This window comes from Oncorhynchus kisutch, linkage group LG12 (genome assembly GCF_002021735.2).
Source record: "Oncorhynchus kisutch isolate 150728-3 linkage group LG12, Okis_V2, whole genome shotgun sequence".
In the NCBI taxonomy this organism is placed as follows: Eukaryota; Metazoa; Chordata; class Actinopteri; order Salmoniformes; family Salmonidae; genus Oncorhynchus; species Oncorhynchus kisutch.
Window position 1 is genome coordinate 44,961,960 of NC_034185.2, and position 16,114 is coordinate 44,978,073.

A 16,114-nucleotide genomic window follows, 5' to 3' on the forward strand; every position below is an offset into this window, starting at 1 on the left:
TGTACAACAAGCTTATTTCTCTCAAATTGTGTGCATACATTTGTTTACATCCCTATATGTGAGCAATTCTTATTTGCCAAGATAATCCATCCACCTGACAGGTGTGGCATATCAAGAAGCTGATTAAACAGCATGATCCTTACACAGGTGCACCTTGTGCTGGGAACAATAAAAGGCCACTCTTAAAATGTGCAGTTTTGTCACACAACTCAATTCTACAGATGTCTCATGTTTTGAGGGAGTGTGCAATTGGCATGTACGTCCAACTGGCCTCAACCTCAGAGCACGTGTACCCACGCCAGTTTAGGACCTCTACCTGCGAGATTGTCTGAGACCAGCCACCCGGACAACTGATGAAACAAGAGTATTTCTGTCTGTAATAAAGCCCTTTGTGGGGAAGAACAAATTCTGATTGACTGGGCCTAGCTCCCCAGTTGGTGGGCCTATGCCCTCCCAGGCCCACACATCGCTGCACCCCTACCCAGTCATGTGAAATCCATAGATTAGGGCCTAATGAATTTATATCAGTTCCTTAAATGAACTGTAACTCAGAATTATTGCCTGTTGCATTTATTTTTGTTCAGTATATTTTACCTGAACCCTCTACCGTGTGCAGATATTATTTCAAGCATAACATACCTTGTCTAAACATGTTTGGCCTAAACGTTTGAACAATGACACACCCACCATGGAAGAGTATGTGTGATATTTGTGTGTGAACCTGCTTAGCCTGTCCATTCTGATTCATTAAGGTTGACCTGAAGTCTGCACCCCAAAAAATGTTGTTCACCCTTGAGCAGTAGTGTCCAAAATGTACTTAATTTACATATAGGCTTGTGACTTTTATGTATTCCACTAATTGTCTACCAGCCATTGTTGCTAACCTAACACTGGCCTACAGCATATGGCCTGTTTCAATGTTGAACTTGAATACCAATGTCCTTTATAACTCTTCAGTTATAAAACTAGTATTAGATGAAGTGCAAGAAATGTGCTTTATGTGACAGGGTTCTCATGGCGTAATTTGAGTTTGCAGGACTTCATTGGTTTGGATGTTGGAGGGACTTCTAGTACTATGAATATTGCAGTTGGATTATTCTATATGGGAACCACATGATGGAATCTCTCTTAACCTGTGATCTATTGATTGGCACAACGTTTTTCAACTTCAGTAGTACGGGGTATGGGGTATTTTAAAACAATGGGTCCACAAGCGCATCATCAACCTAGATTTGCTTTGGTTGACCGCATGACAGTTGTTTGCCCGCGCGGGAAAAAAACGAAATAGAATGTTTCGCATAAACTTTGTTTTCTGCACGATTTACCTGCGTATTGGACTGGCCACGCGATATTCCCATGAGTTGAATCATTTGGTGCGTTTAGTTCGTCACGTTCAAGTCCACCTCATTGTGCCAAAATCAGCCAACGCAGGCAGGCCGATGAATGCAACGCCTTGGCTGTGGTCGGCGCATACTCTCCACACACACACACAACGAGAAAGAGGGCGAGGAAACAGAACAGGGTGGGAGGGTTTGCTAGACGGGGAGCGAAAGCAAGAGAAAGAGAAAGCCAAGCGTAGCACAAGGCAGGCTGCTAGCTGAACAGGGCAGCATGGCGGTGGTACGGGAGTTCCAACAAGGCAGCCGCTGTCACAGAAAAACGTGGATTAATATTATACTCGGAATTCTACCGCTACTTTTACCCTGCGTACAGCATGGAGGGGCTCAATTGCAAGGTCTGGTGAAGTACATTTCTCTTCAATAATTAACGTTAACCACCCATTGCGAAAATGTCGGCGAGAACTGCCAGTAACGTTAGAGCGAACGTTACCGAGTTGACAGTGAGGACAAGTCGCTATGCGAAAACGGCTACTGCAACCATCGTATTGTGGATTCCAATTCGGCATAATTTGCGTGATAATTTCGAATGTGTTAATGTCTGCAGAAATGTTGCGAACGTCGTTCACTTATAAGTGCTAAGACTATTTTATTAAGTATTTTTCTTTTTTTAAATCAGTGGACAGTTTCCTGTGTTGGTTCATGCAAGCCATAACGTTATTTCAGTGAAGTGTCGCGTTACAGTAGCTAGCGAATTTAGCTACAAGGGAACTTCGTTTAATGATCGTTAGCTTGCCAGATGCCATTGTTTTCACTTTGGTTGGGTGTTTTTAAATGTTTCAGTGTATTTATTGGGTATGTTATAAATGTATAGCTCGGCTTTTATAAATGTTAAAGCTATGTGTTTACACGCTAGCAAAGCCAAAGCTAGCTAACCTAAAAGCAACGTTGATGATAATTTGGTGGGTGCTTACTGGCCTATTTAACACATGTACAAGTGTGTATTAATACTGCATGTGTGAATTGAAAAATGTGATATCCCAACTCTCCCCGAGCCACCCTCGGAGAGTGGGATCATGGGCAGTTGAATACACGCCTTTGTCAGTCATGCATTTGCACAAGTTAATGCTAAACGTTGACAAACAGCCGTCCCCTGTTATAATTTTTTGGGGGTAAAGCATTTTATCTAGACATTATTTCTTTCTTTCTTTTTATCTGATGTGCTTGACAGCGAGTGTTTTCTGCTCAAGCTTTCACATTTACACCTCGTCCCCCTCTCTTCCTCCCACCAAGCCCTGAGTCAAATGTCCAGCGTGGTCGAGGTCTGGCAAGCTGAGGATGCTGACCCAGTAGTCCCAACTCAGGTAAATGCAATACACAATTTATTGAGATGGTATAAACCTTGATTGCAGGTGACATAAAGATAGGCAAGCATTTATATTTCTTTAACAAAGCATACCACCTCCCACGTGCATGGGTATATCACCCCATTGTTTATGTTTGCACGTGTCTTGGAGCTGCAGTGACATCAAGGAGATTAGTTAGGTACTGCTACATTCTATCACTTCTGTGTGTTCTCTAATTTGTCGAACTATTAATTATGGTTCTATTTTGCCAAGTCAGCTAAACGTGTTCCTGTTCTAAACGTGAGGATTTATGTTTGAAGCGAGGAGTCCAAATGGAGGCGGGGAAGAATTTGCCAAAGCCACCTGCTAGAGGAATAGAGGGTGCCATGTGGTCTGCCCTGTTACTTGTCGGAAGTGTGCAATAATAGTGTGTCCATAAACAGCATAGCAAAGCCCTGTCTTAATTATCTCCATCTCATACATATCTTACACATTTTATTTGTAAGTTTAATTATCTCCATCTCATACATATCTTACACATTTTATTTGTTGTTTATGTGCAGAATACAAGAGGTAGACCTGTGAACATTTCACAGTAATAACCTGTTGTATTCTGCGCATGTCTAACATTACTATGCTATAGAGAAAATAGCCTAGCTAGTCAAATCAATGAAGTTGGCTAAATAAATGTAAATATTATTTAATTCACCTGTGTTACTGGCACTATGATGCAAAAGCCTTTTTTTCATGACACATCACAAACTTCCCGAATTTCAAGTAATGCGTTGTCAGTGCTGCAGTGTGTTTTGCATTTTGACCCTGTCTGCATTTTATGCTGCAGCTGTTATGTTTGACTTTTTATGTAATCCAGGAACACCCTACATATTTTGTTTTACTGATTGTCAGTGAAGCTATGACGGACTGTCATGTTACCTGCAGATAAGACGCTTATTTTAATTGAACCTAGGATAAAACATATTTGAAATGTTTTCAAATACCTGGTCATTTAGGTTGTGTACACCTTTTGACAGTCAACGCAGAACTAAAACATTATGCTTTCAATTGTCTATTTGATGGGAAGTAGAATTTGCCTAGTTCCATTTTCACATAGAAATGGTGTAACGGTACATTTCAGAAGCTTACCCTGACATATAATGTCACCTAAGTTAGAACAGTTGTTTTGGTTCGTATTCCCACCAAAAAATGGTGTGTACTGTGCATCGCAACTTAGTTATAGGTGTACATTTGCTCAGTGCAATGGGGAACCAAGGTAATCCTGTCAGGGTTGCAAATTATTTGGACCTGTTGATAGCAATTTAAAGTTAATGACATTTCAGAAGCTTACCCTGACATATAATGTCACCTAAGTTAGACCAGTTGTTTTGGTTCGTATTCCCACCGAAAAAGGGTGTGTACTGTGCATCGCAACTTAGTTAGGCGTACATCTGCTCAGTCCAATGGGGAACCAAGGTAATCCTGTCAGGGTTGCAAATGATTTGGATCTGTTGATAGCAAGTTAATGACAGAATGCTGCAATTGTTTACATTCCTCAGTATTTGTCAGGCTCAGGTAGGCAGGGCTGTGCTGTGAATGGAGTAGCTGTGTCTCAGCACTATGATTTGTGAAATGTAGTAATTACATAATCTGTTTGCACTTGGCTGTGTTTAGTAGGTTCACAGTTTAGCTAAATGTTTCTTATTGGACAAGTCCAGGTTGTCCTTCCCTGTTTCATTGTTTTCTTCCATTTGGTGCCTAATGAATATAGTCCTTGTTTAAGATTGTTGTTGTTGGGTGGAAGATGTTAGCAGCTCACTGAGGTGATTCTGTGCAAAGATATCACGGTTTGTTTTAACCGTGCCACAACAAACCACTCCCTCTGTAAACTATAACTGGTTGATCTTGGTTGCGACATTTTACAATGGAATATTAAAACAAATATTTAAACTTCAAAAAATATAAAGATCAGTCATTCCACCTTTTTGAGTGTAACTTGGTCCATAAAAAACAGATTTCACATCATTTTTAACATTCTGTCATAAAGAGCACATGTTCAACTTCATTTAACACATTTTTCCATCTCAAGAGGTTAAATAAATTACTATAGTAAGTACCAAATAAAGTAACATGGTTGACTGTAACAGGGTTGACGATTTCATCTTAAATCAACCATAAATCTCCTTGTGACAGGGGTAATGGAAGTGTGTTGTGTGCAACAGGGAGTGGCAATTGAATGCAAGCTTCACAATTTAAAAAAAAATGTGTTAACAATGCTAGCGCCCCTTTAACATTGACGAATACGCTGATTCGGTGTGCGAGTTCATTAGAATGTGCGTTGAAGATGTCGTTCCCATAGCAACGATTAAAACATTCCCCAACCAGAAACCGTGGATTGATGGCAGCATTCGTGTGGAACTGAAGGCGCGAACCACTGCTTTTAATCAGGGCAAGGTGTCCGGTAACATGACTGAATACAAACAGCGCAGCTATTCCCTCCGCAAGGCTATCAAACAAGCTAAGCGCCAGTACAGAGACAAAGTAGAATCTCAATTCAACGGCTCAGACACAAGAGGCATGTGGCAGGGTCTACAGTCAATCACGGACTACAGGAAGAAACCCAGCCCAGTCACGGACCAGGATGTCTTGCTCCCAGGCAGACTAAACAACTTTTTGCCCGCTTTGAGGACAATACAGTGCCACTGACACGGCCTGCAACGAAAACATGCGGTCTCTCCTTCACTGCAGCCGAAGTGAGTAAGACATTTAAACGTGTTAACCCTCGCAAGGCTGCAGGCCCAGACGGCATCCCCAGCCGCGCCCTCAGAGCATGTGCAGACCAGCTGGCCGGTGTGTTTACGGACATATTCAACCAATCCCTATACCAGTCTGCTGTTCCCACATGCTTCAAGAGGGCCACCATTGTTCCTGTTCCCAAGAAAGCTAAGGTAACTGAGCTAAACGACTACCGCCCCGTAGCACTCACATCCGTCATCATGAAGTGCTTTGAGAGACTAGTCAAGGACCATATCACCTCCACCCTACCTGACACCCTTGACCCACTCCAATTTGCTTACCGCCCAAATAGGTCCACAGACGATGCAATCTCAACCACACTGCACACTGCCCTAACCCATCTGGACAAGAGGAATACCTATGTGAGAATGCTGTTCATCGACTACAGCTCGGCATTCAACACCATAGTACCCTCCAAGCTCGTCATCAAGCTCGAGACCCTCGACCCCGCCCTGTGCAACTGGGTACTGGACTTCCTGACGGGCCCGCCCCCAGGTGGTGAGGGTAGGCAACAACATCTCCTCCCCGCTGATCCTCAACACTGGGGCCCCACAAGGGTGCGTTCTGAGCCCTCTCCTGTACTCCCTGTTCACCCACGACTGCGTGGCCACGCACGCCTCCAACTCAATCATCAAGTTTGCGGACGACACAACAGTGGTAGGCTTGATTACCAACAACGACGAGACGGCCTACAGGGAGGAGGTGAGGGCCCTCGGAGTGTGGTGTCAGGAAAATAACCTCACACTCAACGTCAACAAAACTAAGGAGATGATTGTGGACTTCAGGAAACAGCAGAGGGAACACCCCCCCATCCACATCGATGGAACAGTAGTGGAGAGGGTAGCAAGTTTTAAGTTCCTCGGCATACACATCACAGACAAACTGAATTGGTCCACTCACACAGACAGCATCGTGAGGAAGGCGCAGCAGCGCCTCTTCAACCTCAGGAGGCTGAAGAAATTCGGCTTGTCACCAAAAGCACTCACAAACTTCTACAGATGCACAATCGAGAGCATCCTGGCGGGCTGTATCACCGCCTGGTATGGCAACTGCACCGCCCTCAACCGTAAGGCTCTCCAGAGGGTAGTGAGGTCTGCACAACGCATCACCGGGGGCAAACTACCTGCCCTCCAGGACACCTACACCACCCGATGCTACAGGAAGGCCATAAAGATCATCAAGGACATCAACCACCCGAGCCACTGCCTGTTCACCCCGCTGTCATCCAGAAGGCGAGGTCAGTACAGGTGCATCAAAGCTGGGACCGAGAGACTGAAAAACAGCTTCTATCTCAAGGCCATCAGACTGTTAAACAGCCACCACTAACATTGAGTGGCTGCTGCCAACACACTGTCAATGACACTGACTCAACTCCAGCCACTTTAATAATGGGAATTGATGGGAAATGATGTAAATATATCACTAGCCACTTTAAACAATGCTACCTTATATAATGTTACTTACCCTACATTATTCATCTCATATGCATACGTAGATACTGTACTCTATATCATCGACTGCATCCTTATGTAATACATGTATCACTAGCCACTTTAACTATGCCACTTGGTTTACATACTCATCTCATATGTATATACTGTACTCGATATCATCTACTGTATCTTGCCTATGCTGCTCTGTACCATCACTCATTCATATATCCTTATGTACATATTCTTTATCCCCTTACACTGTGTATAAGACAGTAGTTTTTTTTGGAATTGTTAGTTAGATCACTTGTTCGTTATTACTGCATTGTCGGAACTAGAAGCACAAGCATTTCGCTACACTCGCATTAACATCTGCTAACCATGTGTATGTGACAAATAAATTTGATTTGATTTGATTATCTGTGGGTATCAGTGTTGACGTGGTATGCTCAACACGCTCAGTTTTCCACCACAAAACACCAGAAAATGGCCAAAAAGAGTAGAAACAGCACAACTGCTTTTTACACTTTGATTTGACTATTAGATTTTCAAAGTTTCTTTTGAGAGAAAAATAGTTTTAAAGGAATAGTTTCACCATATTGAAACAAGTTAATCTCTTAAAAAGGGTTGACCTTAAATGAGGGACAAACATAAATGAATCAGTAATCAAATGAATTGAATCTTCAAAGTTAATTAGTCAAAGCAACAAAATAACTAGGGCTTTACAATGATAGTAAAAACTTGACAAAATGTTGTGGGTTAAAATCTTCTTAAGTCACAGAGGGTATTTATTAAGGATCCTCATTTACTTATTTGATTTACTGCTGCCAAGGGAGTCCAGCAACATTCATTTTATATAACTGCCTTAAGTGATAATCCCTGATAAGCCTGTGTTTGAAGGATAAATTGACACGGGTGTTAGGCCCGAGACGAGTTTGAGTGCAAGCAAACCGTGCCAATACAGTGCATTCGGGAAGTATTCAGACCCCTTGACTTTTTCCACATTTTGTTATGTTACAGCCTTATTCTCAAATGGATTAAATAAAACATTTTCCCCATCAATCTACACACAATAACCCATAATGACAAAGTAAAACGAGATTTTTAGAAATGTTTGCACATTTTATTAAGAATTAAAAAATGATCACATTTACTTACGTATTCAGTCCTATTACTCAGTACTTTGTTGAAGTACCTTTTGACAGCGATTACAGCCTCAAGTCTTGTTGGGTATGATGTTACAAGCTTGACACCTGTATTTGGGGAGTTTCTCCCATTCCTCTCTGCAGATCCTCTCAAGCTCTTTCAGGTTGAATGGGGAGCGTCGCTGCACAGCTATTTTCAGGTCTCCAGAGATGTTTGATCAGGTTCAAGTCCGGGCTCTGGCTGGGCCACCCAAGGACATTCAGAGACTTGACCCGAAGCCACTCCTGCATTGTCTTGGTTGTGTGCTTAGGGTCGTTGTCCTGTTGGAAGGTGAATCTTCACCCCAGTCTGAGGTCCTGAGCACTCTGGAGCAGGTTTTCATCAAGGATCTCACTGTACTTTGCTCTGTTCGTCTTTCACTCAATCCTGACTAGTCCCTGCCACTGAAAAACATCCCCACAGCATGATGCTGCCACTGCCATGCTTCACAATGGGGATGGTTTCAGGTTTCCTCCAGACGTGACGATTGAACTATTTGGCCTGAGTGCCAATCTTTGTTTCATCAGACCAGAGAATCTTGTTTCTCATGGTCTGATTCCTGGGGCGGCAGGGTAGCCTAGTGGTTAGAGCATTGGACTAGTAACCGAAAGGTTTCAAGTTCAACCCCCGAGCTGACAAGGTACAAAATCTGTCGTTCTGCCCCTGAACAGGCAGTTGTTCCTAGGCCGTCATTGAAAATAAGAATTTGTTCTTAACTGACTTGCCTAGTTAAATAAAGAAAAAATTAAAGGTGCCTTTTGGCAAACTCCAAGCGGGCTGTCATGTGCTTTTTACTGAGGAGTGGCTTCCGTGTGGCCACTCTAGAATAAAGGCCTGATTGGTGGAGTGCTGCAGAGATGGTTGTCCTTCTGGAAGATTCTCCCATCTCTACAGAGGATCTCCGTCAGTTACCATCAGGTTCTTGGTCACTTCCCTGGCCAAGGCCCTTCTCCGCTGATTGCTCAGTTTGGCTGGGCGGCCAGCTCTATGGAGAGTCTTGGTGGTTCCAAATTTCTTCCATTTTAAGAATAATGGAGGCCACTGTAGGGTTGGGCGGTATACCATATTTTATGATATACTGGTATTGATGCAGGGACCGGTTTTGGTTTTTTCTTAACCTTCAATATTGGTATTTGAATGTTTGGTTTGTTAAATGTGATACGCCATGTGTAATGTCAATTTTTATGGTTTTACTTCGCTACTTGAATCATCTCTTGCCGCTCTTTCTCTCCATGCCACTTTCAACACAGACCTAGCCATGCCCCCTGTCACTCAAGGAGTGCATTTGATGTTCCTCAACCACGAGACACTTGCGTTCAGTCTGCATGGTCAATGCAGCACATGCAACAATGTTGATGACAACAATGCTGTTTTCACTTTGCTTCTTAATATAAATCCACTAGCATTCTAAACAGCTGATCGTCCTCGCAGTGGCAGATCACGTGTAGTAACACCTGCGGAGGATCGGTACATCTGAACATCACACCTGCGGGATAAGTTTAGGATGGCAATAACAACTGCCCGAGTTGCACCAGGAACGCGCCGACTGTCCGCAATAGGCTGAGAGCTTTGACATCGGTTTTTCACATCGGCTGATACCGATGTTGGCATTTTTAGCTAATATCGGCTGATTCTGATATTTTCACCGATATATCGTGCATCCCTACTCCCTGGCATTTTATATTGTGCATCCCTATTCTCAATTGAGCAGTGGTTTAAAAAATACTTTTAAGTACCACGTAAGTATATATATTTTTTTGTTTTTTTTGGTTTCTGTACTTTACTGTTTTTTATTTTTGACAACTTTTACTTAACTACATTTCTAAAGGAAAATACTGTACTTTTTACTCCATTTTTCCCTGACACCTAAAAGTACTCGTGGCATTTTGAGTGCTTAGCAGGACAGGAAAAGGGTCCAATTCACACATTTGTCAAGAGAACATCCCAGGTTTTTTCAAAATAAAAGCCTGAAACTATGTCTAAAGACTGACACCTTAGGGAAGCCATAGAAAAAGGAATCTGGTTGATATCCCTTTAAATGGAGGATAGGCATGCATAGGAACGGAGAGGCACTTCCTGATTGGATTTCTCAGGCTTTCGCCTGCAATATCAGTTTTGTTATACTCACAGACAATATTTTTACAGTTTTGGAAACTTTAGAGTGTTTTCTATCCTAACCTGACAATTATATTTATTCTATTTTCTGGGGCTGAGAAATAGGCAGTTTCAAATGGGTACGTTTTTAAGCCAAAAGTGCAAATACTGCCCCCTACACGCAAAAGGTTAATTGACTTGACTAGTTAAATAAAGGTTCAATTTAAATAGGCCAGGCCGAGCTCATGACCTCACTTCAAGATGGCTGCTACCTACATACTGGTTAGCGTTGTGAAGCATAATCAAAATAAACAAGGAATACGTTGATAAACACCGAATGCCGGGCATCATCGGCAGACTCGACAGCCTTGGTTTCTCAAATGATTGCCTCGCCTGGTTCACCAACTACTTCTCTGATAGAGTTCAGTGTGTCAAATCGGATGGTCTGCTGTCCGGACCTCTGGCAGTCTCTATGGGGGTGCCACAGGGTTCAATTCTTGGACCGACTCTCTTCTCTGTATACATCAATGAGGTCGCTCTTGCTGCTGGTGAGTCCCTGATCCACCTCTACGCAGACGACACCATTCTGTATACTTCCGGCCCTTCTTTGGACACTGTGTTAACAACCCTCCAGGCAAGCTTCAATGCCATACAACTCTCCTTCCGTGGCCTCCAATTGCTCTTAAATACAAGTAAAACTAAATGCATGCTCTTCAACCGATCGCTACCTGCACCTACCCGCCTGTCCAACATCACTACTCTGGACGGCTCTGACTTAGAATACGTGGACAACTACAAATACTTAGGTGTCTGGTTAGACTGTAAACTCTCCTTCCAGACCCATATCAAACATCTCCAATCCAAAGTTAAATCTAGAATTGGCTTCCTATTTCGCAACAAAGCATCCTTCACTCATGCTGCCAAACATACCCTTGTAAAACTGACCATCCTACCAATCCTCGACTTTGGCGATGTCATTTACAAAATAGCCTCCAATACCCTACTCAACAAATTGGATGCAGTCTATCACAGTGCAATCCGTTTTATCACCAAAGCCCCATATACTACCCACCATTGCGACCTGTACGCTCTCGTTGGCTGGCCCTCGCTTCATACTCGTCGCCAAACCCACTGGCTCCATGTCATCTACAAGACCCTGCTAGGTAAAGTCCCCCCTTATCTCAGCTCGCTGGTCACCATAGCATCTCCCACCTGTAGCACACGCTCCAGCAGGTATATCTCTCTAGTCACCCCCAAAACCAATTCTTTCTTTGGCCGCCTCTCCTTCCAGTTCTCTGCTGCCAATGACTGGAACGAACTACAAAAATCTCTGAAACTGGAAACACTTATCTCCCTCACTAGCTTTAAGCACCAACTGTCAGAGCAGCTCACAGATTACTGCACCTGTACATAGCCCACCTATAATTTAGCCCAAACAACTACCTCTTTCCCAACTGTATTTAATTTTAATTTATTTATTTATTTTGCTCCTTTGCACCCCATTATTTTTATTTCTACTTTGCACATTCTTCCATTGCAAAACTACCATTCCAGTATTTTACTTGCTATATTGTATTTACTTTGCCATCATGGCCTTTTTTGCCTTTACCTCCCTTCTCACCTCATTTGCTCACATTGTATATAGACTTGTTTATACTGCATTATTGACTGTATGTTTGTTTTTACTTCATGTGTAACTCTGTGTCGTTTTATCTGTCGAACTGCTTTGCTTTATCTTGGCCAGGTCGCAATTGTAAATGAGAACTTGTTCTCAACTTGCCTACCTGGTTAAATAAAGGTAAATAAATAAATAAATAAATAATCCATAGATCATGAGGATATATTATTTGTCTGCTTGTGACCTACTGTTTGATAACGTTTTTACCAACAAGGTAAGCTTCGATTTGGTCTGTGTTTGAGCTATAGCTACATGGGGGTATCAAATAAATTATTAGGTTGTTAGGAACAAAACATTGGCAATGGGCTACATATCTGATGTATAACTTAATGGTAACATCGAATGTCCACAAGTGATCATATTTTTGATGCGCAAAGATATAATTTTGCCTGCTTAGGCACAGTTGGCATCCATTACACATGGGATTGCCTACTATGGCACATTGACAGTCTTGTAGCCAATTAGAGGCTTTCCAGGGATATGCAGTTGACCTGGGTGGGACAAAGCAAGCCGTAGAACTTTTTAAAAATGCGTTATATGAAATATTGCTACCTGGCTCAGGGACGAGACGCACCAAACACGCTACATTACATTGTAAACAGATTTCATTGCGTTTAAATTAATTGCTTTTGCATACAATTTGGCTTCTCGTGGGGGGTGTAAATTAAGCATATCGAACAGGAACCTAAAAAGACAGTATACCGACCATAGAGTCGGACAAAGAGGATTCTGACTCGGGCCGACAAAGTTTGCTTTCTAGAGGGATTGGATCCATTTTAAGATCTGTAAGTCAATTATTTTCTTGACTTTATATCTAATTCACTATTGTTTTTTGTAAGCTTTTTGTGATTTGGATGTAGTTTACATAGGCCTATGTAACAAGTCATTTCAATGTTATGTAATTCCAAAGTAGTTATTGTCTAAGTTTCATCCTTGTAACTTTGGAGAGGCCACTAAACTCTCATGGCCATTGTTTATTTGTGGTTCTCACCTCTCCCTTTGTCTCCAAGGTGTTACTGTTTGCATTGTGTGTGTGCTTCACACATAATGTGAGTCACTGTCCAGGTAAAGTTTAGTCTTGGTGTTTTTTCTTTATAGTAATGTCATTTTGTAAATTTAGTCAACTGTAATTCTGTCTCACAACAATCTCTTTATTTCATTCACCGCAGAGTGAAGGATGCAAATAATTTGGATAATGTTTGGGAGCCACCCCTTCCCTAGCAAGCTTCCCCTTCCCCAGTAAGCTTCCCCTTCCCAGCAAGCTTCCCCGCTGCTCTGTCAATCACCCCATCTGATGGTTCTACATCCACTTTTCATAGACCTCTTGATAAAGAAAAGATGGGCTTGTGGCACCATTCGCCCTATCAGAATAGTTTTCCCCAAGACCAAGGTAAACGACATGACAAATACAGTGGAGAGGGGGACATTACGTTGGATCAGGACTAACAATAAGAAATAGATTTCAAGCAAAGTTATTATTATTAACAGGTGTAATAATGATAAATATTTAAGTCCTTTAAAGGGACCAGCTCTTCCACACTGGTATCAGTCCCACATAGATAACTATTCCTGACAGTCTGCCAGGAGTGAGGAATTCTTCTTCCACTGGTTGATAAGGACTTTTCTAATGAACACTTCACCGGTGATCTTGTATCATTTCAAATACAGTCCTTGGATCAAGGGATATTGCTTCAGACTGTAGATTCTCATAACCTGTAACGAAGGAAACCGTAACGAAGGAAATAAAAGGTGAAAGTAACTTGGTTTCTAAAGAGTGATATTTGACATAGATTTCCGTAAGTAAGCATGTCCCGATTTTCAGGAAACCGTTGGACATTTCACTTAGATATCCCTAATATGATGACTGCGGTGTACAACATAGAAGCTTATCAGGTTCTGAGCATCTTACATGGATCCCAAACCGGCTGCACGCGTGCGCCATCGTGCATAAATTTATTTTGTCCCCCTACACCAAACGCGATCACAACATGCAGGTTAAAATATCAAAACAAACTCTGAACCAATGACATTAATTTGGGGACAGGTCGAAAAGCATTAAACATGTATGGCAATTTAGCTAGTTAGCTTGCACTTGCTAGCTAATTTGTCCTATTTAGCTAGCTTGCTGTTGCTAGCTAATTTGTCCTGGGATATAAACATTGAGTTGTTATTTTACCTGAAATGCACAAGGTCCTCTACTCCGACAATTAATCCACACATAAAACGGCCAACCGACTCATTTCTAGTCATCTCTCCTGCTTTGCCTTTTTTGTCTTTGAACTTATATGATAATCGGAATCTAAACTTTCATAGTACTACCACGACGACCGGCAAAATAGTTTGTCTTTCAATCACCCATGCGGGTATAACCAATGAGGAGATGGGAGAGGCAGGACTTTCAGCACGATCTGCGTCAGAAATGGAAAGGAGTTCTATTTTAGCCCTTGGCATCGCAGACGCTTGTTGTCGCAATAATTGAATAACATGGATTTCTACATTTATTTTGTGACGTGTCCGTTCTGGTCAGCATGTTACTATGCTTCTGCACCTGAGATTGGCCCCTCATTTTTCTTCGTAGTCCAAATACCATGGTTTGGGACTGTAGATCCCTGCAGTTGTCTAATTTGCCATGTCATCGTTCCTTCAGAAATGTTCAGTGTAGAGTCAAGTTGCATAATAACATCAAGGCCTAACATTCGTTGGTCAAATGAACTTATCCACACCCCTGCATCAATCTTCATTGGATCAATAGATATTGATATGGTGGTTGGGTTTGTTTCATATGTCTCCCCTCCACACATCTTCTTGCCCGTGTACTGAGGACATGTATATTTTGCTTAAGATTTGGGCAATACAGTGACTCAAGCACCCTTATCTACTGCAAAGTTGTTAACCATCCCGTTCACATATATTCCATCCGATTTCATATGTTCACCAGCTGAGATGGGAAGTAAAGAGGGGGTCTATTAGTTTCCCTCCACAGCATCCAGCAAACTTGCTGCTGAGTCAGACAGAGCTTCTTAAATGTCTGCATCAGCATTGTATCATTGTCCCATTTCCCCTTAGACAGACCTGGCTTCTCCTGGCCATTCTTCATAAGAACACGATTTATTTTCCGACATTCTCGTTGCCAGTGATCAGAAACCCGCAATAATGACATACACCAGGTTTCTCTTCCACTGAAAAAATAATGTTGTTAGTTTCACTCGGAACCTGCACAACTCTTGATACCCACGTCTCGTGGATGCATCAAAGTTTTTGAACATTTGTCCTACTGTTTTGGGGATGCTGATTTATGTGTGATTACTGTCACCGGAGGTTTGTCTTCACTACCTTTTACAGCCTGTGTTCTGGTTGGCCTAAGACGTCATTCGTCACTGCTGTCAGATTCTGTTGACTCAAAGCCATGCAGTGCTGACCAGATGCTTGAAACCCGATCATCCTTGCGGAACTCAGCCTAAGGGTAGATTGAGGGAACAAAGGGTCCACTTGTGGGGGTCAAGTAAAAAAAATTTTTTGCACCCTTGCCTGTAATTGTTGAATTTCTTCTTTCAATGTATTGAAATGTTCACCAAGAGCTTTCAAACTATCCTTATCGCTCTGCAATATCCTGTCATGATTCGCCAGAAAGAATTTCTCATCCCGTTAACCTACTTTGGCTATAAAAGTTAAAGACCGTCTTGTCTTTGTCAACGAGTTAGACATCTATTTTTCCTCAAGCTTTTTGTATTTCAGATAGATTTTGTCAACAATGACGGAATATTTCTTTATTCTCTCGTCTACACTTCTCTACTTTGAAATGGTTCTTCATATCACTAGACGGTGAATTTAAAATATTTTTCATTCTCACATCCGGAGGAGCTGTTAAGTGGTTTTCTCACTTAACAATGGCATTATATTAACTTCAAAAGTTGGATCATATATATCTGTTTTATATATTAATTTAACCCCAAAGAATGTGTGTGTAACCCCTTTTGAACACGTTGTCTCTGTAGGGCCTGGCTACCCATAAAACCTATGTTCACTTCAAAAAGCTTGTTGAAGGCTTACATTAACCACGTGTACAAATTGCTACTCTACTAGCAACTCCTATGCAACAAGGTTTCACAAAAAGAAAGGACTAACCGATTTAATAGAGGACTTGAACCCCTGTAATAGAGAACAAAGACAAAGGACTTGAACCTTATACATCACAGATACATATCACTCATTGCATGCACTAATTTGAACCTGATTTTGTTCTTTTTAAAATGG

The 16,114-nt window shown here is 42.0% G+C and overlaps 1 protein-coding gene across 4 annotated transcripts in view; it reads left to right on the forward strand.

The window, feature by feature from the left end:
• The first annotated feature begins 1,394 nt into the window (after positions 1–1,394).
• The window catches only part of tmem131l (transmembrane 131 like), an 88,784-nt gene continuing 74,064 nt past the window's right edge, over positions 1,395–16,114 (forward strand). For 3 of the 4 annotated variants that reach the window (XM_020497051.2, XM_020497053.2, XM_020497052.2), the window contains exons 1-2: positions 1,395–1,735; positions 2,631–2,701. In XM_020497051.2, coding sequence (XP_020352640.1) covers positions 1,612–1,735; positions 2,631–2,701 — 195 coding nt within the window. In that variant the 5' untranslated portion in view covers positions 1,395–1,611. Of the gene's footprint in view, positions 1,736–1,847; positions 2,193–2,630; positions 2,702–16,114 lie in introns of those variants that run through there. The other variant, XM_031837617.1, reaches the window with a different exon arrangement.